General features: G+C 37.0%; 2 protein-coding genes across 2 annotated transcripts in view; both read right to left on the reverse strand.

Moving 5' to 3' along the window:
• LOC140167914 (uncharacterized) overlaps positions 1-24100 on the reverse strand; it is a 35865-nt gene extending 11765 nt beyond the window's left edge. Inside the window, exon 1 of the mRNA XM_072191204.1 lies at positions 24005-24100. The gene's annotated coding sequence lies outside the window, so the exon portion shown is untranslated. The remainder of the gene's footprint in view (positions 1-24004) is intronic.
• LOC140168783 (uncharacterized) lies at positions 19559-21884 on the reverse strand. The gene is made up of 2 exons (XM_072192193.1): positions 21628-21884; positions 19559-21242 (listed from the first exon to the last, which is right to left on the reverse strand). Exons 1-2 carry the CDS (start codon positions 21873-21875, stop codon positions 19559-19561), a joined length of 1932 nt encoding a protein of 643 aa, XP_072048294.1. The 5' UTR covers positions 21876-21884.
• Positions 24101-26393: the final 2293 nt, after the last annotated feature.

Raw genomic sequence — 26393 nt, forward strand, 5'->3', positions numbered from 1 at the left:
GAGAGGTAGGGACCTATCGGTATTAAAATGGGGGGGTGGGGGTGTTATATTGGGTACAACAAAAGAAGAAAAAAATACATTCACACATAAAGATATTTATAAAGCGTCTTTAATATTTATCAAAGCGCTGAACAACGAGAGAAAAGATGTGAAAAAGAAACACAGAAGAAGCTAACTGAAAAGGTGAGTTTTCAGTTTCTTTCTGAAAACTGGCATTGATGGCGACTCACTAATGGCTTTAGGGAGTTTATTCCATTCCCTCGGGCCAGACACAGAGAAGGTATAATACCAGCTGCTCTACGTGCCCTAGGCTGACTGAGCAAAGTCTTATCGGAAGAAGATCTCAATCCTTCTCTTCCGGGAGCACAGGCTGAAAGAAGCTCACAATTCAGCCTTTTGTCCAACCCCGTCACACTTTCACGACAGGCGATTAGGTACCTAACAAGCGCTACGAAGCGTGCCTGTTCACACCTAACGAAATGCTTACTACCGTTGCGTTGGTACTTAGGCTATTTCCTCTTACTTAATAAAAAGAAACGAAACATGTTAGATTTAAAATTCTACCAAGGTGCGACCGGGGTTCGAACCAGCAACCTATGTATTCACAGTTAGACGCTCTATCACTACGCTACGAGTTGTCCTGCCAGAAAGCCGTCTATTTATCATATACACGATATACTATTATTAATATATTACCAATGAATACGTATATAATCTACGATCAATAATGAACCCTAACCCTAACCTAAACCCTAACCCTAACCCTAAACCCTAACCTAAACCCTAACCCTAACCCTAACCTAACCCTAACCCTAAACCCTAACCCTAACCCTAACCCTAAACCCTAACTCTAAACCCTAACCCTAACCCTAACCCTAAACCCTAACCCTAAATGTGCTGTGCTGCGCTGTGCATGTTTCATTAGGCAAACTGGTACCTAATGGACGCTACGGAGCGAATCCCAAAACACCTTTTTGATCGCTACGAAGAGTGCTAAAGTGTGACAACGGGGTGCACAATTAGGGGCACGGCCCTGACCCGGGGGGGGGCTCCAACTTTGGAGGTGACGCGTATGTAGGGCTGTTAAGACCCCTTTTCAGCGTCGCTGTCACCCAAAGACTCCATATTTTTTTACGATTACATGCTCTGTCACCCGAAGACCTCCTATATTTCCATTTGATCGGCACCCAAAGACTCTTACTATAGTTCAATTTGAACAGCAACTTTCATTTATCACTGATTTTGTTACTTATTTTGAAAAAACAAAGAAATTTGAAGCCATTTAGAACTAGAAATTCAATTTTCGAGGTTTCTGTTGCGCTGTTTCGGCTCTCACCCAAAGATTCCATTTAAAAAAAGGTCATGTTCTCACCCAATGACCCCCATATTTTTTACATTTTGCTCTCACCGAATGCCCCTTAGTGCGAAAGTGCCAGCCCTACACCTATATCCATTTCAAATTGAAGTGCCCCCCCCTCCCCGGGATTCTTTTCTTTTCTATTATTAACTTACGCCCCTCTGGAATTACACCACATTTCGCCATACTGCATTTTAGAAACGCTTGCTGTTAGAATAAGAAAAATTTTAATTGTAATTATTGCACAGGTCACGGCAACCCTGTGACCTTTCCGGAAAAAGCCGAGTGGCAGGTTTTTCAAATAAATATTTTCTGTGTAAAAACTGTACCATCAGATGTAATGTAATGTAATGTAATATATGAATATTAATTGTACATCTATCATAACAATTTTTGATAACAACTTGCGTCACAATTGATCTAGTATAGAAGGTAGAGAATTTATTTCAATCTTATATACGCCATTTGTTTTTGGAATTAAGTGAAAATTAATTCTGTAAAAACTGTAATTTTTTAATGTAATTTTCACATTAGACCCAACAAAAGATTACCGTTTTGTTGTTATGATAATCTAATCTTTTGATTTCGTAAATAAAATTAGGGGACTAATGTGGATTTAGGATGCAAACTGGAACAATCCAATGCCTTGTCAAAAGCATTTGCTTCAAAATGGAGTTCGGATGCACTTCGTAATACAACTTCCGCTATTTGCGGGAAACCACATGCACAGCAGAGCACGTGGCCGCCATATCAAAATCGATTTTATGTATTGTGTATGTAGGCCTATTCATAGGACCCTCGTATTAATTGTCTCTATGCGCTTGAGAATTTAACAATATAAAATAAAATAATGGTAGCTTTATTATAATACACATTAATGTTTTAAGCAGATAAAATTCCAAAATATGATGTAGTAATGAAGTTGCGATCTATTAATATTATATATGTTTCAATGTTCACGATGACACTATCAAGTCCTTCGTGGTCGAGTGGTCTAAGGCGCTGGTCATATGGTATACCGGTACGTGATAGCGGCGCAGTGCAGCGTGGGTTCGAGCCCCGCCTCTGCCTAATTAAATTTCCTTCTTTTTTTAAATTTCATATTATGTTAGGGAAATGTGGCTGGGAGAATGTATGTATGGCGAAGAGTGGTGTGCTCTGGTATCATTCGAATCAAGCCTTGAAAAATCCACTGTGTAACCTGAAGTCGTTATTTCGACGAATATGAAAGTGTTACGTTAGACTGATGCTCCATAGGAAATCACAGCGCGTCCACATGATGCAACGAATAAGTTCGAGTTCGAGTTTCGAGTTCGAGTTTCGAGTTCGAGTTTCGAGTTCGAGTTTCGAGTTTCGAGTTCGAGTTTCGAGTTGCAAGCTTAACAACATTGGATCATAATAATTTATCATTATTATCATTCTCATTATCATTACAAGAAACAAACCTTCTTTTCTAAGCCTTACTCTCTTATATCATTTTAATGTTTCATAATAATGGTTTTATAAAATGTACGTCTTATGATAGTTTTTAATTTCTTTCTGAGCACATAAATGAAGAAAGAAAGAAACTTGAAGAAAGTAAAAGAAAGGCAGAAAGAAAGAAAGAAAGAAAGAAAGAAAGAAAGAGAGAAGGAACAAAAAAGTATCAAAGAAAGAAAGGAAAAGAATGAGAGAATTAAATGAAAAAAGAAAAAAATAAGGAGAGAAGGCAAGAAAGAATCATCAGAGAAAGGAAGAGAGAAAGAAATCATAGATCATGACATTGTGAAAAAACGAATGAAAATGAAAGAAAGAATGAATGAACAAGAAAATAAGAAAGAATTAAACGAAGTACGAAAGAAAGAAATTAAAAGAATGAATTATCAAGGAAAATTAAAGAAAGGAACGAGAAAGTGAAAGCTATAAAGAAGGAAGAAAGGTGGAAAGAAAGAAAGGTGGAAAGAAAGGTTGAAAGAAAGGTGGAAAGAAAGAAAGGTGAAAAGAAAGGTTGAAAGAAAGGTGGAAAGAAAGGTGGAAAGAAAGAAAGAAAGAAAGAAAGAAAGAAAGAGGGAGGGAGGGAGGGAGAAAAAATAAAAAAGAAAGAATTAAATGAAGAAAGGAAGGAAAGAAGGAAAAAAGAAAGAAAGGAATGTATTGAAGAAGAACGAATATCACACAAGCGAGCTGAGCACATTGAAACTCAAATAAAGCACATCACATAAATCAAATTTCGAGTTTAAACTCGATATTCAATTTGTTCAAATTTCGAGTTTAAACTCGATATTCAATTTGTTCAAATTTCGAGTTTAAACTCAATATTCAATATGTTCAAATTTCGAGTTCAAACTCGATATTCAATTTGTTCAAATTTCGAGTTAAAACTCCATGTTCAAAATAATTAGGAATAAGGCCTACCTGCTGAGCAGTGATGACAGATTCAATTTACACTGTGCATTGCATGGTTAGTTGTCAAAATATGTATGGGTAAAATTGTCAAAAACCCCAACTAAATTCAAACACATGCACAGTGAAATTTGCACTCAACAAACTATCTTCTTTAATTTTATACTGGGAGAAAAAATCCACCAAAAAGGGGTGATGGGGAGGGGGGGGGGGTAAAATATCAAAGAAGATCCCAAGTAAAAAGAAGATTTCACAAAGGACTGCTTTTCATGCTAATTTGAGCTGTTCAATATATCCAAAATCCTGCCTACAGGCCTGTTTGTGTAGATCTTACACGTACGCCCTTTTTGAGGGGAAGAAGAAATGAGAGAATCGTAACACTGGGTGAGGGCTAGGGTCGAAATTGCCCAAATTTGTAGTATATTTGTAGTAACTTTTTCTACTTTTGGATGTTCTCAATATTTATATAAAAACAAGAACAAATATATAGGCCTAAAAAAGTTTCGATTTTCTTCGAACAGCATGTTCTTTAAAGTCATGAAGTCAGGATCTCGTGATCCTGTGTTCCTGACTTGAAGTCAGGAACTCAAGCGCGGCTTGAGTTCACGAGTTCCTGACTTTAAGTCATGAAAATAGGATCTCGATGGGCTTGCAATTACAATACTAACGCCGTGAAAGTTGAACAGATTTCATGAGTTCTTGAGATCCTGAGTTGTCTTAACTATTTCTTTATTTTTATATCTTTACTATCTTTTTATTTCAAACTGGCTAAGACAGGAACACAAGAAGTCGGGATTTGTGATCACAAGATCCTAACTTCTTGCGTTACAAAGCGAACCCATATGGCCCTTAGTTACTTCCGTATAATTTATGTACATGTCAAGTGGCGCGCGGCGTGTAGGTTTGAAAAGATAAAACATAACTGTTTTTGTCAGTTTGTTATGATTTAAACTACTATGAAATTATCAAAATAAAAAAGGTTAATTATTCGAATATACTTGACGTATGTTAAAATAAATTTGTGGGTAAATTAATATTAAACAACATTGAATTCAAGTAACGTAAGCAAAAAATATAAAAACTTTCTTGAGAACTTATTATAGCAGCTGTAGATTGCGTTTATTTAAAAATGATTATACCTAGGCCTAGGCCTACATATTTTTATTTATAACCATGAGTAGGCCTACGATGAGTAGGCCTACCGTTTGAGTGTAAATAATGGTTAAATTAATATTTCAACAGCAGTTTCATTATTAGGCATGACGAAAGAGGCTGGTATCATTCGACATTTTTTCGTTTGTCGTAGATCATTTGCAATATCAATTGATTTTGAGAAAATCATATTTCAAAGTTAATTTAGCTTTATTCCGCGTTAATTTATGTACAAATGTTTATGTTTATTTATTAACATCTCGCCTTGCTACATCTTATGGCAATGCAATCCTCTATGGTATCACTCAAGGTGCGTTTGATATTCTCTGTCCCTCGCTCAACTGGTACCTCCAACCATCTCATTGAATTACATTGACTTCCAATCCAGGACCGAATTCTTTTTAAACTTCTGCTTTATGTTTTCAAGTGCTCTCAGGGCCTCCGGGGGGTGGGGATACTTCAATATGAAATGGATATAGGTGTAGGGCTGGCACTTTCGCACTAAGGGGAATTCCGTGAGAGCAAAATGTAAAAAATATGAGGTCATTGGGTGAGAGCATGATTTTTGGCATTCGGTGAGAGCAAATATAAAAACTATGGGGTCATTGGGTGAGAACATGACCTTTTTTAAAATGGAATCTTTGGGTGAGAGCCGAAATAGCGCCACAGAAACCTTGAAAATCGAATTTCTAGTTCTAAATGGCTTCAAATTTCTTTGTTTTTTCAAAATAAGTAACAAAATCAGTGATAAATGAGTTGCTGTTCAAATTGAACTAGCAAGGGTCTTTGGGTGACAGATCAAATGGAAAAATAGGGGTCTTCGGGTGACAGAGCATGTGTTCGTTAAAAATATGGGGTCTTTGGGTGACAGCGACGCTGAAAAGGGGGGTCTTAACAGCCCTACATACGCGTCACCTCCAATGTTGGAGTGCCCCCCCCCCCCCCGGGGCAGGGCAGTGTCCCTAATTGTGAGCTTCCTTCAGCCTGTTCTCCCGGAAGAGAAGGATCGAGATCTTCTTCCGATAAGACTCTGCTTAGTCAGCCTATGGCACGTAGAGCAGCTGGTATACCTTCTCTGTGTCTGGCCCGAGGGAATGGAATAAACTCCCTAAAGCCATTAGTGAGTCGCCATCAATGCCAGTTTTCAGAAAGAAACTGAAAACTCACCTTTTCAGTTAGCTTCTTCTGTGTTTCTTTTTCACATCTTTTCTCTCGTTGTTCAGCGCTTTGATAAATATTAAAGACGCTTTATAAATATCTTTATGTGTGAATGTATTTTTTCTTCTTTTGTTGTACCCAATATAACACCCCCACCCCCATTTTAATACCGATAGGTCCCTACCTCTCGACGCCGGTAGGCACACACCCGTCCATTTAAAGTTGATTTAGATGATAAAGTTGTTTATCATCTAAAGTTGATATTTGTATTTTTGTTTAAAACTCGAAACTCGAACTCGAAACTCGAACTCGAAACTCGAACTCGAAACTCGAACTCGAAACTCGATATTCAATTTGTTCAAATTTCGAGTTTAAACTCGATATTCAGTTTGTTTAAATTTCGAGTTAAAACTCCATGTTCAAAATAATTAGGAATAAGACCTACCTGCTGAGCAGTGATGACAGATTCAATTTACACTGTGCATTGCATGGTTAGTTGTCAAAATATGTATGGGTAAAATTTTCAAAAAACCCAACTAAATTCAAACACATGCACAGTGAAATTTGCACTCAACAAACTATCTTCTTTAATTTTATACTGGGAGAAAATCCACCAAAAAGGGGTGATGGGGGGGTAAATATCAAAGAAGATCCCAAGTAAAAAGAATATTTCACAAAGGACTGCTTTTCATGCTAATTTGAGCTGTTCAAAATATCCAAAATCCTGCCTACAGGCCTGTTTGTGTAGATGTTACACGTACGCCTTTTTTGAGGGAAGAAGAAATGAGAGAATCGCAACACTGGGTGAGGGCTAGGGTCGAAATTGCCCAAATTTGTAGTATATTTGTAGTAACTTTTTGGATGTTCTCAATATTTATATAAAAACAACAACAAATATATAGGCCTAAATAAGTTTCGATTTCTTCGAACAGCATGTTCTTTAAAGTCATGAAGTCAGGATCTCGTGATCCTGTGTTCCTGACTTGAAGTCAGGAACTCAAGCGCGGCTTGAGTTCACGAGTTCCTGACTTTAAGTCATGAAAATAGGATCTCGATGGGCTTGCAATTACAATACTAACGCCGTGAAAGTTGAACAGATTTCATGAGTTCTTGAGATCCTGAGTTGTCTTAACTATTTCTTTATTTTTATATCTTTACTATCTCTTTATTTCAAAGTGGCTAAGACAGGAACACAAGAAGTCGGGATTTGTGATCACAAGATCCTAACTTCTTGCGTTACAAAGCGAACCCATATGGCCCTTAGTTACTTCCGTATAATTTATGTACATGTCAAGTGGCGCGCGGCGTGTAGGTTTGAAAAGATAAAACATAACTGTTTATGTCAGTTTGTTATGATTTAAACTACTATGAAATTATCAAAATAAAAAAGGTAAATTATTCGAATATACTTGACGTATGTTAAAATAAATTTTTGGGTAAATTAATAATAAACAACATTGAATTCAAGTAACGTAAGCAAAAAATATAAAAACTTTCTTGAGAAAAGTTATAGCAGCTGTAGATTGCGTTTATTTGAAAATGATTATACCTAGGCCTAGGCCTACTTATTTTTATTTATAACCATGAGTAGGCCTACGATAACTACCGTTTGAGTGTAACAATGGTTAAATTAATATTTCAACAGCAGTTTCATTATTAGGCATGACGAAAGAGGCTGGTATCATTCGACATTTTTTCGTTTGTCGTAGATCATTTGCAAAATCAAATGATTTTGAGAAAATCACATTTCAAAGTTAATTTAGCTTTATTCCGTGTTAATTTATGTACAAATGTTTATGTTTATTTATTAACATCTCGCCTTGCTACATCTTATGGCAATGCAATCCTCTATGGTATCACTCAAGGTGCGTTTGATATTCTCTGTCCCTCGCTCTACTGGTACCTCCAACCTTCTCATTCAATTGCATTGGCTTCCAATCCAGGACCGAATTCTTTTTAAACTTCTGCTTTATGTTTTCAGGTGCTCTCAGGGCCCGGGGGGGGGCACTTCAATATGAAATGGATATAGGTGTAGGGCTGGCACTTTCGCACTAAGGGGCATTCGGTGAGAGCAAAATGTAAAAAATATGAGGTCATTGGGTGAGAGCATGATTTTTGGCATTCGGTGAGAGCAAAATGTAAAAAATATGGGGTCATTGGGTGAGAACATGACCTTTTTAAAATGGAATCTTTGGGTGAGAGCCGAAAAAGCGCCACAGAAACCTTGAAAATCGAATTTCTAGTTCTAAATGGCTTCATATTTCTTTGTTTTTTTTTCAAAATAAGTAACAAAATCAGTGATAAATGAAAGTTGCTGTTCAAATTGAACTATAGTAAGAGTCTTTGGGTGACAGATCAAATGGAACAATATGAGGTCTTCGGGTGACAGAGCATGTAATCGTACAAAAATATGGGGTCTTTGGGTGACAGCGACGCTGAAAAAGGGGGTCTTAACAGCCCTACATACGCGTCACCTCAAATTTGGACCCCCCCCCCTGTCAGGGCCGTGCCCCTAATTGTGAGCTTCTTTCAGCCTGTGCTCCCGGAAGAGAAGGATTGAGATCTTCTTCCGATAAGACTTTGCTTAGTCAGCCTAGGGCACGTAGAGCAGCTGGTATTATACCTTCTCTGTGTCTGGCCCGATGGAATGGAATAAACTCCCTAAAGCCATTAGTGAGTCGCCATCAATGCCAGTTTTCAGAAAGAAACTGAAAACTCACCTTTTCAGTTAGCTTCTTCTGTGTTTCTTTTTCACATCTTTTCTCTCGTTGTTCAGCGCTTTGATAAATATTAAAGACGCTTTATAAATATCTTTATGTATGAATGTATTTTTTATTCTTTTGTTGTACCCAATATAACCCCTTTTTAAAAACATAATTTAATACCGATAGGTCCCTACTTCTCGACGCCGGTAGGCTACACCCGTCCATTTAAAGTTGATTTAGATGATAAAGTTGTTTATCATCTAAAGTTGATATTTGTATTTTGTTTAAAACTCGAAACTCGAACTCGAAACTCGAACTCGAAACTCGAACTCGAAACTCGAACTCGAAACTCGAACTCGAAACTCGAACTCGAAACTCGATATTCAATTTGTTCAAATTTCGAGTTTAAACGCGATATTCAGTTTGTTCAAATTTCGAGTTAAAACTCCATGTTCAAAATAATTAGGAATAAGGCCTACCTGCTGAGCAGTGATGACAGATTCAATTTACACTGTGCATTGCATGGTTAGTTGTCAAAATATGAATGGGTAAAATTTTCAAAAACCCCAACTATATTCAAACACATGCACAGTGAAATTTGTACTCAACAAACTATCTTTAATTTTATACTGGGCGAAAATCCACCAAAAAGGGGTGATGGAGGGGGGGGGGGGGTAAAATATCAAAGGAGATCCCAAGTAAAAAAAGATTTCATAAAGGACTGCTCTTCGTGCTAATTTGAGCTGTTCAAAATATCCAAAATCCTGCCTACAGGCCTGTTTGTGTAGATGTTACACGTACGCCTTTTTTTGAGGGGAAGAAGAAATGAGAGAATCGCAACACTGGGGTGAAGGCTACGGTCGAAATTGCCCAAATTTGTAGTAGTAACTTTTTGTACTTTTGGATGTTCTCAATATTAATAAAAACAACAACAAATATATAGGCCTAAATAAGTTTCGATTTTCTTCGAACAGCATGTTCTTTAAAGTCATGAAGTCTGACTTGAAGTCAAGTCAGGAACTCAAGCGCGGCTTGAGTTCACGAGTTCCTGACTTTAAGTCATGAAAATAGGATCTCGAGATAACTAAAGTGGATGGGCTTACAATTAAAATACTAACGCCGTGAAAGTTGAACAGATTTCATGAGTTCTTGAGATCCTGAGTTGTCTTAACTATTTCTTTATTTTTATATCTTTACTATATCTTTATTTCAAACTGGCTAAGTCAGGAACGCAAGAAGTCGGGATTTGTGATCACAAGATCCTGACTTCTTGCGCTACAAAGCGAACCCACATGGCCCTTATTTACTTCCGTATGTACATGTCAAGTGGTGCGCGGTGTATAGGTTTGAAAAGATAAAACATAACTGTTTTTGTCAGTTTGTTATGATTTTAACTATTATGAAATTATCAAAATAAAAAAGGTAAATTATTTGAATATACTTGACGTATGTTAAAATAAATTTGTGGGTAATTAGTAATAAACAACATTGAATTCAAGTAACGTAAGCAAAAAATATAAAAAACTTTCTTGAGAACTTATTATAGCAGCTGTAGATTGCGTTTATTTGAAAATGATTATACCTAGACCTAGGCCTACATATTTTTATTTATAACCTTGCATAGGCCTACGATGAGTACCGTTTGAGTGTAAAAATGGTTAAATTAATATTTCAACAGCAGTTTCATTATTAGGCGTGACGAAAGAGGCTGGTATCATTCGACATTTTTTTTTTGTGGTAGATCATTTGTAAAATCAATTGATTTTGAGAAAATCATATTTCAAAGTTAATTTAGCTTTATTCCGTGTTAATTTATGTACAAATGTTTATTTATTAACATCTCGCCTTGCTACATCTTATGGTAATGCAATCCTCTATGGTATCACTCAAGGTGCGTTTGATATTCTCTGTCCCTCGCTCAACTGGTACCTCCAACCTTCTCATTCAATTGCATTGGTTTCCAATCCAGAACCGAATTATTCTTTTTAAACTTCTGCTTTATGTTTTCAAGTGCTCTCAGGGCCGTGCCCCTAATTGTGAGCTTCTTTCAGCCTGTGCTCCCGGAAGAGAAGGATTGAGATCTTCTTCCGATAAGACTCTGCTTAGTCAGCCTAGGGCATGTAGAGCAGCTGGTATACCTTCTCTGTCTCTGGCCCAAGGGAATGGAATAAATTCCCTAAAGCCATTAGTGAGTCGCCATCAATGCCATTTTTTTTCGTTCTTTGTTCTTTCTTTCTTTCTTTCTTTCTTTCTTTTTCTTTCGTTCTTTCACAATGTCAACCTCGAAATTCTTTCCTTCTTTCTTGAACATTGTGAAAGAAAGTGTGTGAAATGATCATCAAAGAAAGGATGAAAGAAAAAAGAAAGATTGAATCATCAAAGAAAGAAACAGTAGGAAGGAAACAGAATGAAAGAATTAAATGAATAAATAGAGAAAGAATGAAATAAAGAAAGAAAGAAAGAAAGAAAGAAAGAAAGAAAGAAAGAAAGAAAGAAAGAAAGAAAGAAAGAAAGAAAAGAAAGAAACAAAGAGAAAAGAAGCAAGAAAGGAAGAAAGAACGTCACAAAAGCGGGACTGGGCACATTGAAATGCAAATAAACACAGTGAATAAAATTGTATTATAACAATCAAGCTATCATATGACGTACTTTTTATGAACCATTATTATGAAACATTAACGTTATTATGAAGCAATAAGGCTTAGAAAAGAAGGTTTGTTTCTTGTAATGAGAATGATGATAATGAGAATGATGATAATGATAATATTTATGATCCAATGTTGATACTGAGGTTGCAACTCGAAACTCGAACTCGAAACTCGAACTCGAAACTCGAAACTCGAAACTCGAACTCGAAACTCGAACTCGAAACTCGAACTCGAAACTCGAACTCGAAACTCGAACTCGAAACTCGAACCTCGAACTCGAAACTCGAACTCGAAACTCGAAACTTGAACTCGAAACTCGAACTTGAAACTCGAAACTCGAACTCGAAACTCGAAACTCGAAAATTGTAACTCGAAACTCGAAACTCGATACTCGAAACTCGAAACTCGATAAAAAGTAACACTCCGTGTGGAGTGTCCCAGAATGATTTATACCGTGTTTGAACAAAATATCAAAAATATATAGTCAACAGTGTATCTAATTTAAATAAGTGCAATACAATATGCCACACATGTCTTCTACTTATTCTGTGACTTTCATGGAAATAGCTTGATTCGTTTTGGCGTGACATTGCTATTACTGAAAATGGACGAAAACTGCATGTGTGTAATTTACAGTGCAAAGGCATAACACATGGATCCTTTATCTTCCAGCCGCACTGTGTAATATATTGGAGAAATCCTACATTCTTTAATAGGAAATACACCAAATTTGGCACAGATGTAGAGCTTACAATTCTCAATAATTCCTCATATGGGATTAAGTGAAACATTTCAATATGACATTAGATGTTAAGGTTGAAAAACATACTTTTTATGTGATTTTTACCACAATTTTTTCCCAAAAATGTCATTATTACAGAGGATATAACTTCCTCAAGGATCCTCCGCAGTAAATTTTAATCTTCTTCGTTACGTAGCTGTGGGATTGCCCATATACTGTTGACATAAATGCATGCTGTGACACTAAGGATGAACCTTCTCTATACTTTTATGAAAAATCCATCTCTGCCGCCATTTCAAATGATGAAACTCACACACCTCAATAATTGTCTTCACAATTGCTGCCAAAGAAAGAATAGTTTAAGGTCACTCAAGCGCAGCAAATCCTTATATCATGCAATGATTGCTTCGTAACATCATAAATAAACGATAAATATCGAATAGTCGAAGTAAGAACAGGACACAGCAATATACTGCATTACTTTGTGCTGAACGGTTAGTAATTTTATTTCAAAATAGGTTCGGCCCTGATTTGGTAAAATGATCTAACTTGAAAATAGCTGTTTCAAGAAAAAGCGCATTTAAGTTTGAACACTTGATGTTTTTCTTTTTGAATAAAATAAATTATTAAACACATCTAATATCTTAGAAAATATAAAAATCTTTTTGTTCGCAAAAATGTGGGTAATTTTGAAATGACATCCATTTTTAGGAAGTTAGATTGTTTTACCTTGTAACAAAAATTAACATAGCGAGACTCATTAATTTGGTAAAATGATCTATCTTGAGATAGGTTGTTTTGCCGTGTTATCATCAATGCGGTAGGGTTTATCTGACGCTCTCTAGAGGGTCTTGGCTAATGTGGAGAAATGATCTAACTTTGAGATAGCTCATTTTACCACATTAAATACACGAAAAGTGACAAAAAAGTGTCGAGATAGGTTCTGCTATCTTCAAAATGAAGCACGGTGGTGGTTTGAGGATGTCACCAATGGAAAGAGCTCCCTCACATTACCCAAGATATGGATTTATCTCAAAATGTCCAAATTTCAAGTTAGATCGTTTTACCAAATCAGGGCCGGGTTGTTTTGTCAAAACTTGTAATTCACCATTTTTACGCAATCCTCTCTAACTTCTACTAGAAACGTCCCATTTTTAAAATCTAAAATATCTATTAAAGAAAGCTAAATATATGTAAAACTTAAAATGCAAAACAATATGACCAATAGAAATGCCGTTCATACCTAACAAATTCCATCTTTCTCGGTATAAATCATTCTGGGACACCCTGTAATGAGAGCGAATGGGTTTATTTGAGTAGCATAATAGGCATACTCCAGAGTCTTCAAAATAATTTTTATAGCTTATATCTGTTCCCGCCGGGTGTAAAACAGGGAGGGTGGGGGGCAAGCTAAATTTGGTGGGCAGGTTGAAATGAGACGGGCGAGGGGGGCAAAACAGCTGAGCAACACTTAATAAACACTAGAATACTTAATAAACACTTGTTTGTACAGTGAAGGTATACTTGGGGTGTTAATTTATAAACACTAAAATAACACGTAAAAATATGAAGATGTTTTTTAACAATTAAATATGTTTTAGCACAAGATATTGTTAAAACTGTGCCCCTAAATACTATCTTGTTAAAAAACATCTTCATATTTTAGTGTCATTTTAGTGTTTATAAATTAACACCCTGCACCTTCACTGTACAAAAAAGTGTTAATTAAGTATTCAAGTATATATTAAGTGCTGCTCTGCTATTTCATTCTTGGTATCATTCTTGGTAGTACCAAATTCGATAGCAACTTGTCTTGTACATCTCATATGCACTGATAATTATGTTGATTATAAAGTGACCCTGTTGACTTCAAGACCCGTAACCGGAAGTGGCGATATCCTGGAAGGCGTACCTACTAATTCTGCCTACAATGTGAATAAGACTTAATAAGCTGTCTCCATCAATACGTGTTAAAGTTCATAACACGTCAATTCAAGAACTTAAAATGAGGGCAACAGGCTAAATAAACTGGCCTCAAAAAGAAACTTATAATTTTTCTTAAAATCCTGTCCATAAAAATGAAGCAACATTGCACACATGATTACTTCAATACTCTTCTCTAAACACCGGACAGTAACTAAACAGTTGACCAACGACAATAGCAAAATGCACTGATATGGAACAGCTTCCTAGACCACATTCACAGCTTAATAATTGGCACAAAAAATATGTGAGTAAGTGTGGAACAAGAACTGTTTCTTTAAGAAAATGTGTGAAAAGCAGAAGCAGCCCCGTTCCTCACTATTCCACCTACTCTTTGGAAATTGTCACCTGTTTAAGGATCTTGTATGCATTCGCACAAATTTCTTTTGCTGGGTGCCAATTATTCGCCTGTGAATGTAGTCCAGGAAGCTGTTCCGTGTCAGTGCATTTTGCTGTTGTGTCAGTTGGACAACTGATTGGTTACTAAACATGTGTTTAGAGTAGAGTATTGAAGTAATCCTGTGTGTAATTTTGGTTCATTTTTAAGGACAGGATTTTAAGATATGACCTTGTAAAAATTATAAGTTTCTTTTTGATGCCAGTTTATATGCTATATATTGCGTGCATATTTTGTAGTTTATAGTATTTTAATGCATACAACTCTATTTCATTTAATATGTTTATATATTCATTGGGGGAGGCAAAATATTTTCGGCCATATTTTTGCAAGCCGAGAAGCGAGAACAAGCGATTTTTTAGCATACATTCACGGGCGCCTTTTAATAAAACGCTCTAAAAGGCTTTAGAAAACAGTACGGAAACGTTATTTTGTAAATGAAATCTAATACTGTAAATCAAATCTAATACTGGAACTAAAATTTGCAACTCACTTTGCTTCGTTGCGTCCGAAATATCTGACTTCATCAGGCATCTGATTGATGATGTTGTGACGTCAGATGTGATATCACGTCACAATTTGGTAATGTTAAATTAGATGTGAAAATGGATGTTCTGTACCCATTGTACCTGACAGCGGTGACCAGCTACACTTTTTTCATTGGTAATTAGTACAACTTTACGACTATTTCTTCAAAGGTAGGCCTATCTTCATATTTTCCCCTCCTTTTCTCCCTTTTCATCATGTTGAATAGTGCCTATGATTCACTTTAAGAAATCTAGTTTCAAAAGGGTTCTTTAGTTTGTCTCTCAGGAGAACTCTTGATGGTTCTTAAAAGGAACCATACTAAAGGTTATTTGCTCACTCCTCCTTTCCTCTTAATTATAAGGGACCGTTCACAAACACTTAGGGGGGTTGATGCAAAAAAGGGGGCCTTAAAAGTTTTGACCCTCCTAAGGAGGCCCTTAAAAAATGACCACAAATTGTCCTTTGAAAATTGAGTATGCTTTTCTGGGTTGACCCTAATTTTCATGTCAAAAAAAAGGGAGGCGGGGGACTGAAATTTTTTTTTCTTTTTAAGAGGGCCTCGAAAACTTTTCGCACTGATTTTTTTTTTTTGCATCAGGTCCCCCCTAACAAGTGTTTGTGAACGGTACCTTATCATGTTAAACAATGTCTAGTTCACTCATAGAAAAAAGGTTCCAAAATGTTCTTTATTTGTCTTCTCAGGAGCATCATTGATGTCTCAAAAGGGAATCAAAAAGGAACCTGTAATGAGTAATGGGTCCATTAGGGGTTCTTGAAGACAAGTGACCTAATTAGGTTCAAGTTCATGTGTGACAAATTATATGGTATGGGGAGGGGGGATGTGACTGCATAACCAAGTGATATCATGATCTTTTTGTACTGGTCCATTCCAAAAAGTAACCTATTAAAGGGTGTCTCCGGCAATCACAACAAAATAATAAATAATATCAAGCACGAATCGCATGGTTTTATTTGAAACAAACTCATTTTGACCATCAAAACGAATAAAAACAGTCGGCCCTCAACACGCGATATTCAAAATCCCCGCGCCGAAATATGTCGAGTGCAACGACGCACACCGACATCGCCCGGTTAATAATTACATTATACAACCAGAGACACTGAAATGAATACACGGGATCGATACACGTAAATGTGCTATGCACGATTGATATTCAGACGATAAATCTTTGGATACCGGGGTACAAAATGATGAATATCTCCCGTAAATGATTTCGTATAAAGAAACCAGATCTGGTTCCTTGCACTTGAACATATATGTTCAACAGATATTATCGTCGTTAGCTAGCGGCTTGAGAAACTAGCGTGCGTCTTGAGCTGAAAAAGTGACCAAAATTCAGATTTTAAATAGCGCAGCGTAGACCCTCGTGGAGGTAGTCTCGGGCCAGACTGTATGTGGCTATCACGAACATACAGGATCGACTAGTGTCAGACCGACTGACACAAACTGGCTGTGTCGGAGACTATCGTAGAGGCAGTTTAAAAGCAGATGAAAATGGCGTATGTATGCTCGCTGACCGTACAGAGGTCAGTCACAGTCTAATGTCATTAGTCTTAGTCGGATGTCCTTAGCCCATTATCCGTTTAAAAACTATTAAACAGGTGAGAACACAATGTCCATGCGTGGCTGTGCATTCAACCTACCATGGCATTTTCTGCCATGAAGATATCGGGGTGATGACACTGTGCGACGTCATTGTTGTTTGTGCTCAATTGTTGTCAACCTTCATTGTGATAATGGTACGTTATTGGACTGGACAATTTCGGCGCGGAAACTTTGAATATCGCGTGTTGAGAGACTCCTCTATTAACAGTGGCTCCGGAACCGGGGGGCCTTGGGGCGGCCCCCTCATTAATTTTGGTGAGGGGGCCCAAGTACCCTAGAGCCCCCCAATAATCTGACGTAAAATTCATAATTTTAGGGTAAAATTCATAATTATAGAATCAGCTTCATAATTTTAAGGTAAAATTCATAATTTTAGGATATAATTCAAAATGTAAGGTACAATTCATGTAAAAATGTATGCATTTCAAAAGGTTTCGCGCTTCGCCCCCTCCCGCACCCACCCCTTCACCGTCACGCGGTCGCGGCCCCCCCCCCCCCCATATTCAAAATCTTCCGGAGCCTCTGAATAATTCGTTTTTATGGTCAATTTCAGTTTAAGTGTTTCAAATAAAACCACGTGATTCGTGCTTGATAATTATTTTTCTAACATATAAGGCATAATGTTGTGATTGCCGGAGACACCCTTTAAGTTTGCCAATTTTAAGCATTCATAATTATCACAAATTTCAGTACGCTTCGTGCACATTTAATAAAGCCATTTTAAAATTTTGGGCCGATACGCCATACAACGCACTACCATGGGGGCATCCCAGCAAACACAAAAACGTTTTAAACACGTTTTAAATAAGTTATATTTTGGCTTTTGGTTCAGGTAAAAACGTTTTAATAACATTAAAATGTCGGGTTATTTAAAGGTCATGATAACGTTTTAAAACGTTTTGTATGAAAACACACTACAACAATATTTTTAAATGTTTTCAAAAAATGTTATTGTGAACTATTTTTGCAAACATTTTTGCCAAATATTGAGTCAATACTTAAATAACATTATGTTAAAATATTTGAACCCAGCAAACACAGAAATGTTCTTAAAATGTTTTTTTCAAAACCTTTTAATAACATTTAAATGTCGTGTTATATAAAGGTCATGAAAATGTTTTAAAACGTTATTGAAAATATTTTGGGCAAACATTTTTCGCAAAATTTTTTTTCAACCCCAAAATAACATTCTGTTTAGAATGTTTTGTATCAAGTTTTCAAGAATGTTTTTGGAATTTTATTAAAATGTTTTTATACCCTTTATATAACCCGACATTTAAACGTTTTTTGTAGAACATTTTTGTTTGCTGAGCAGTAGATTATCATAAAATGTTTTTTAAGGTTATGAAAACGTTTTATAACCTTAATATACCCTTTATATAACCCGACATTTAAACGTTTTCTGACAACCTTTTATAACCTTTTGCGAATGATGTCGAAAACGTTTTGTGTTTGCTGAGATGGAAGTTACATGCTTGGCAAGAACATGTCAAAAAGGTATAGTTTGTACTATCTGCGACCTATCATTAACGATTGGTAATATAGTTTTACCTGTTTTGGAAACTACATTGATTAACGTTACGTTGGCAACTTTTTTTTAACCTTATTACTTTTAACAATTACAAGTTTCAGTTAACTCGGAGTGCATGTTAAATCATTGTTTTTACGGGGAAAAGGTTGGTAATAGAACTGCCATGTATTTTACCGTAAAATTTACAGAACATTTCTAACAGTGAAAGTGACACATGTCCAAAATGACAATGACCCAAATAACCCCGACCTCAAATGACCCCTCCCCCAAAAAAAGAAAAAAACCTGCAATGGCATACAACACTTAAGTCCCGAATGACCCTGATCACAAAGAAACTCAAACTCAAAATGACCCCGATCCCAAAGATCGATGATCAATGATCGGTCATACACTTCAAGAAATCCACTGGAGTATACATGGTATATATTAGTCGTTAAGGAATTGATATTAATATTAATTTAAGGTGCTCATGAAGGATTGGTACAAGTTGTGGCTGCTAATTTTGATACAGATATCAGTTCAAATCAGATATCACCATATGGGAAGCTGTCAACACACTTCCTTGCCATGATCGTAATGCACCCTTCAAGGGTTGAAATGAAACGATAACGACAGAAGAGGAAAGATATGTCACAGCAAATTGATGATGACCTCGAGGGGGCAAAAATATACATAAATACTGCGATGTAGGGCAACAAATGAAGAAAGACAATTTGTCATGGCGACTTCTTATTTTTGATCTGTCATTCAGTTGATGACTTTATTCAGTCTGTATCAAATGACAACTTGATGTTGACAAACACTTGAAATAGTTTTACTATTGAAATTGTTAGCTTGAATTTGATGGAACGGACCCCTTTTTCATCTTATTATACACAGGCAAATGGCAAGTTTGAAGGGGCGTAAAATCAGCATATTTCCACGTAACACGTGCGTTTTATACGACGTCGGTGTCCAAAATGTGATATCGCAATGTCATTTAATACGGAAACACACATGTAACAAATGTTTAAGTTCAATGGATAATCTCTGCGTGTGAAGATCGCGTATAAATGAAGTCATTTTTTAACACATCGCTGTAGCTTTGTTATAATGATTTGTCACAAACAAAAAGGACAAAAATAATAGTTAGAATTTCCTTTTTATGTTCATTATATATACTTGATTGCCTTTAACATAATTAGGAAATGGATAAATTCTGTGCATTTTCAACGATTGTATTTACGTTAATTTCGCACGTGCAAAATCTTCAAAACTGGTTAAATACGCGACCTCGCTTCGATACAGGAGAGTGGTTTTGAATAGATCGGCGTGCGTCCGATCACTGCGTTTGGAAATCGCAATCTCTCTATTCTCTACGGCAAACGTGAATAGTGTCATCTGCATCAGCAACAATAAGTTTTTCTTCGTTTTGCGAAAAGGTAAGTCCACCGCAGCTACCAATGTTACCTACAATGGCTTCGTTGATGCAACCCAAGTAGCTACCAGAAGATGAGAAACGATAGATGCCCAATGGGGATCCACGATTGCAAACAAAGATACCGTCATAATAATCGCAACATACTCCCACCGGATACCATTTGGACACACCCTTAGGAGCATTGATTGTATGCAAAACTGCCCCACTACAGTCAAGAATCTGTACGCCTTGATTTATGCTATACGGACTCACGATAATTGCCCCTTGCCGTGTCGTGGTAATGTAATGGGGAGCTATTTTAAGTGTAATGCTACTGCAATGTACACCATTCAGGCTATGTATGCTGATATACTTCTTCTTGATCTCTCCAATAAAAACTTGACTCTTGGCATTATTGACAGCAATACCTTTAAATTCTGTATCTTCGGCATCTGACGTCACACCACCTGGAGACACTGCTGCAAATTTAGACTGGTAATGGCCATCTGATCCGTATACTGTGACGTATTTGTTCGTGGTAGTTGTCACATAGAACCGTCCATCGGAACTGGTCGCTACGTCCCACGCATTGACAGATTGTTTGTCTAGGCTAAATTTGTACTGTCCATTGATGCTAAACACCTTAACAGGTCTGCCATGAGACAGATTGGCAATAGCAATATCGCCTTCAGAGGATTTTGCAATGCCCCTGACGTTGCCAAGCTTCCCAGGTTCTTTAATTGCATCTTCTTTACCAAATCTACCATCTGAAATGCAAGATGTAAAAGGCAATCTTTGTTTCAGGTTTCCAATGTTTCTAAAGCTGTTAAAACTAGGATTAGCTGAGAACTCCGGTGGATTTCTTGTGGCTCGTGTCAACATTACTGGTTTGATCTGACTATTTGTTTCTAGTACCGAAGAGATTTGTTGATACACAGCAGCGATATCATAGTCGGATCCTGCTTGTAGGACTTGCTTAGCCATATTTAAAGCAGTTTGGAGCGCTTCTTTCTGAATACTTAGACTTTCTTCCGCGAAGTCTAGCTCTTTATTTGCTTCAGATTCAAAATCAGCTCGTTCTTTGGCCAACCTTTCTTTTTCCGCGCGACAAACTGCTTCTACTTGCTTTTTGAATTGCTCCGTAATTTGATCAATTTCATCAGTAAGATCATTCATATGAACACCTATCGTTTTCCGTAAGTCTATCGTTTCTTGTATACTCTTCTCGACCTCTGTCTTTACGACTTCGTTCAGTTTCACAAGTTGCTCAAGTTTCTCCTTGTGTCCTGAAACGACGCTCTCAAGTTCCACGTACTTATGCTCGGGATTCCGATGGTTAACGACGGTACAGTCGCGACATATGAGTATTTGACACGTCTCACAGAAGAACCACATTGGCTGACCTTCGTGCTTGCTGCAGGTGGGTTTCTTCTTACCAGACAACCTCTTTAAGTCAACCTTGCCAGTCTTGATATCTTCTAAATTTATCACCTGGTGGGACCTCAAGAATGGTTTCTTGTGCATATCGATGCATTCTTGACATAAGAACCCATTACAATCCAGGCATTTCGCAATTACAACGTTGTCTTTTTCTTCACAGCATACACATGGAACCTTCTTGCTTCGTGTCGGGCTGCAAAATATCAACAACAAAATGCTGTTCAGACAATTTGATCAGTATAGACCAGAGATTAGAGTTGAGAGATAACTGTATATACACTGTTAAAACGCTGTTTAAAAGTTTAAACAGCGCTAATTAACGGGTAAACAGAACGGCCAGTTGCTTAAAATTTTGTTTAAGAGTTTCAAACAAGTTCACACATTAATAAGCGCCATTTAAACAGATTAAAAGACCCATTAGAGAAACGTAAACGTTTCTGACCTGATGCCGACCTGATGCCCACAATGCAAGGATGTTACATTTTAGACATGGAGAAACTAATAAAAACGTTCAAAGACCCGACCGACCAACAAAAAACACATCAAGACAGGCTGATTTGTGAGTAACTTTAACTCACCTGTTCTCAATAAGAGATGCGACAAAAACGTTTCCAGGAAGACCATCCACTCCATCAGATGGCATGAGTGTGGTCTTTTTACAAGACAAGACAGGACACGTCACAGATTCTTTGTCACGTTGACTCCATTCTCTTAGACACTCTAAGCAAAACGTGTGTAGACATTGCAGGGCTTTGGGTTGGTTAATGATTTCTTTACAGATACTACATCGTGTCAAATCTTCTCTCGGTGGTGCTGCAGACGCCATCTTTGTTGAACTCTGTATAATTTAAAAATGAGCTGAAATAAATGGGATAATTATAATGAGTAATATCAGACTTCCTACAATATTAATATATGATAAAAATAATTTATAAATGTTAAGATTATGGTTGTTCAAACATTTTGAGTGAAAAATCCATTTACTGCTATTCTCTCAAAATCGGTCACTTTCAAGTTCCCAAATTCTCAGTGAAGACTTAACTTGATTTCTTATGTCAATGGATCCACATTATCACTAGAAATATGTAAATGATGGCGACTAGACAATACATTAGAGCACATTAGAAATACTTCGACCAATTTTCAAGGCAAAATAAAAAAAATGCATTGATTTTTAGTAAAATTTTATCAAAAAAAAAATTAAAGAACGTTGCAGTAATTTTAGCTCATTAAAGCCATATTATAACATTTGCTGAGGAAAACGCCCTCAAAAAATTTTGAATTCTGGTTTCTACACGATTGTAATGTATTTTAGTCAATAAAGATACTCCCCAAAAATCAAGACTTTAGGTGCTGTAGTTTTGTCAAAATCCGAGATTTTGAATAAAACGATGGAACGTAAAACGCCGCGGCGTTTTATCATTAGGATGGAAATATTAGTCGAACACGTATGCACAGTACGTACACGGCGTGCGGGATACACATACCCCCCCCCCCCCGAGGATCGTACCGTATTACAACCGCGGGAGTAGCCTAACATGCATGGGCGCTAGTAGTAAATTCCAATTTCTATGCTTTACCTCGCTTGTTCGGCTCAAAATTAAAAGGGACATATCTGACAGTAAAGGCTAACATTTTATGGAAAATAAATACTAATCTATTTTTACAGAAATGTTATAATATGGCTTTAACTATACTATTTATATTGATCAAAACAAAAAGAAAATATATATTGATGAAAAGGCCCATGTCCCAGCAAAAATGGTGCTTCTTTCACCAATCACTCTCTTTCTCCGTGAAACAGGCTTCTTTCTGCACTGCTCCACTTTATTGACAGATGTGTTGTTTTATAAACCATGGCCAGACTCTAGCAAGTCTTTCATACACTCAAAATCTCCTTCGTTTATGCATTAGAATAGCACATTATTGGCTATGCAAACTGGTTCAAATGTACCTCCTTTTTTAAGCACAACGACGACCAACACATAGAGAGTCCCCAAACTCTCTTCATATTCTGTCTAGAGCGAACTCCAATGCTTTCACCTTTTTATATTCCCCCAAAACCCACAATCTATAAATAGACCATTCTGTCACATTCAGCTTATTGTAGCAAAAGTTGTTTTCCCAGTTAACATTTACAACACTGAACAATAGTGGGGATTTTCCAAGATTATTAATAACTCTGACTGAGTTTGTTTACTGTATAACCAAAGGGGTTTCCCCTAAAACATGTCATAACACACTAACTCTTTGTTTTCCCCATTCTCTGGCTTATTTCTCATGACATAGCTTATATAAATAATCAAATTAAATTACTCAGGGCACATCACAACATAAATTAATATAAAGCGAGGGTTGAGAAACAGAAAGCTTAAACACACAATGCATATCGTTTTCCATTGGGTATTTATATGAGGCTTTCTGGTTCTCAACCCTCGAAATGAGTATACACACAGTACGTACGAGTCCATGTACACTAGTACCAGGAGGGTGAAAGTGCATATGAACAATGCCGGAAACTACGTCACGCTATTGTTCGACCTAGGCTACATATTTTTTAACGCATGCGTGTTCGTCAATACAGCTTTAGTCTCCTCCACCTTCGCAACACGGTACGTGGAGTGTCTGGAATATAATACCTGAACAATCATTGTCATTTGATCGATTTACTACAGAATATATTGTATATTTAAAATATAATTTTAATATTGTAAACCTGTTAACTTATATATTTGTGTACTAAAGTATAAGGACACGTGAATAAAATCATGTCGAAGAAAAAATGGCCGCCAAACAGCCTATTGTCTAGACCTAGGATACATATTCCGAATGAGGGCAGCAGTCTAGGATGCTTATCCCTTCGTGTAGATCCCTGACTGTACTTGTTCTTTCTATAAGCTATTCTACGTACATAACTACATCATGTACATTATATATACCATGATTATACTGTACCTGACTGGGCCAGCTGCTATGAACAGTTGATCTCAAGTTCAGAAGTAAGCCACTCAGTATTACAATGATGCCAAAAACAGCCCGAGAAAATGTATTAGTACACTGCTGGGATGTAGCACCGTGGTGTCACGCCTTCCCTATATCTGCACAGCCTCGATCTTGTATGCTACAACCTTTAGCCAAATGAACTTTGACAGAACATGTGCAGCCCGCAATTGCAGCAGTCACTTGCAAGAGGTGGGGATTCCCCACGTATTGGAAATCGGAAATCGAAGCAGGAACAAGGGACTGCATGCATAAAATACTGAGGGCAAAGGGGTTTATTTGAGTGGCATAATAGGCATACTCCAGAAGAGTCTTCAAAAATATTTTTATAGCTTATAAAAAGGGGGGCAACTAAGCTAAATTTGGTGGGCAGGTTGAAATGAGACGGGGCGAGGGGGGCAAAACAGCAGAGCAACACTTAATAAACACTAGTGTTTATAAATTAACACCCTGTACCTTCAATGTACAAACAAGTAGCTAACAATTAAGTGTTTATTAAGTGTTCAAATATATATTAAGTGCTGCTCTGCTATTTCATTCTTGGTATCATTCTTGGTAGTACCAAATTCGATAGCAACTTGTCTTGGACATCTCATATGCACTGATAATTATGTTGATTATAATGTCTGAAAGCGACCCTGTCGACTTCGAGTCCCGTAACCGGAAGTGGCGATGTCCTGGAAGGCGTACCTACTATTCTGCCTACAATGTGGAATAAGGCTTAATAAGCTGTCTCCACCAATACGTGTTAATGTTCATAACACGTCCATTCAACTTTAAAATGAGGGCAACAGGCTAAATAAATGCATACATTTTTTACATGAATTCTACATTTTCCTTACATTTTGAATTATGGTGTGCTAGCCATCTCCTCCTCCACCTCATTTGTTTTGTCTTGTATTTATTTTTCTCATCCTTTTGGTTTATCCATTTTATGTCTGTCCCTTTTATTTTGTGTTTGGTGTAATTAGGCCACCCTTTAATTTAGTGCATCTGGCACTATTGGGTTTTCACCTGGTCTCTGACCGAATTGTTATAAATAAATTATACCTAAAATTAAGAATTTTACCCTAAAATTATGAATTTTACCTCAGATTATTGGGGGGCCCTAGGGTACTTGAGCCCCCTCACCAAAATTATTGAGGGGGCCGGGCCCCCAGTCCCCCGGTTCTGGAGCCACTGGGTTATATCTTACAATCCTGTCCATAAAAATGAACCAACATTGCACACATGATTACTTCAATACTCTTCTCTAAACACTGGTCAATATTAAACCAAACAGTTGGCCAACTGACACAACAGCAAAATGCACTGATATGGAACAGCTTCCTGGACCACATTCACAGCTTAATATTTGGCACCCAACACAAGAAATATGTGAGTAAGTGGAATAGTGTGGAACAAGACCTGTTTCTTGAAGAAAATGTGTGAAAAGCAGAAGCAGCCCCGTTCCTCACTATTCCACCTACTCTTTGGAAATTGTCACCTGTTTAAGGATCTTGTATGCATTCGCACAGATTTCTTTTGCTGTGTGCCAATTATTCGCCTGTGAATGTGGTCCAGGAAGCTGTTCCGTGTCAGTGCGTTTTGCTGTTGTGTCAGTTGGACAACTGATTGGTTACTAACATGTGTTTAGAGTAGAGTATTGAAGTAATCATGTGTAATTTTGGTTCATTTTAAGACAGGATTTTAAGATATGACCTTGTGAAAAATTATAAGTTTCTTTTTGAGGCCAGTTTATATGCTATATATTGGTGCATATTTTGTGGTTTATAGTATTTTAATGCATACAACTCTATTTCACTTAATATGTTTATATATTTCATTGGGGGAGGCAAATTATTTTTGGCCACCCAAAAAGGGGAGACAAGTAATTTTTTGCAAGCCGAAAGAAATTTGCAACTCACTTTGTTTCGTTACGTCCAAAAATATCGGACTTCATCAGGCATCTGATTGATGATGTTGTGACGTCAAATGTGATATGACATCACAATTTGGTAATGTAATGAAATTAGATGTGAAAATGGATGTTCTGTACCAATGGTACCTGACAGCGTACACCTGCCACACTTTCTTAATTGATAATGATGGCAAATTTGTATAACCTCGCCACCATTTCTTCAAAGGTATCTTCATGTATGTTCTCCTCCTTTTCTCCCTTTTTATCATGTTGAATAGTGCCTATGATTCACTCTAAGTAAACAAGTTTCAAAAGGGTTCTTTAGTTGTTCTCTCAGGAGAACCCTGGATGGTTCTTAAAAGGAACCATACTAAAGGTTATTTGGTCACTCCTCCTTTCCCCTAATTATTAGGGACCGTTCACAAACACTTATGGGGGGGGGGG

The sequence above is a fragment of the Amphiura filiformis genome, chromosome 13, assembly GCF_039555335.1.
Source record: "Amphiura filiformis chromosome 13, Afil_fr2py, whole genome shotgun sequence".
In the NCBI taxonomy this organism is placed as follows: domain Eukaryota; kingdom Metazoa; phylum Echinodermata; class Ophiuroidea; order Amphilepidida; family Amphiuridae; genus Amphiura; species Amphiura filiformis.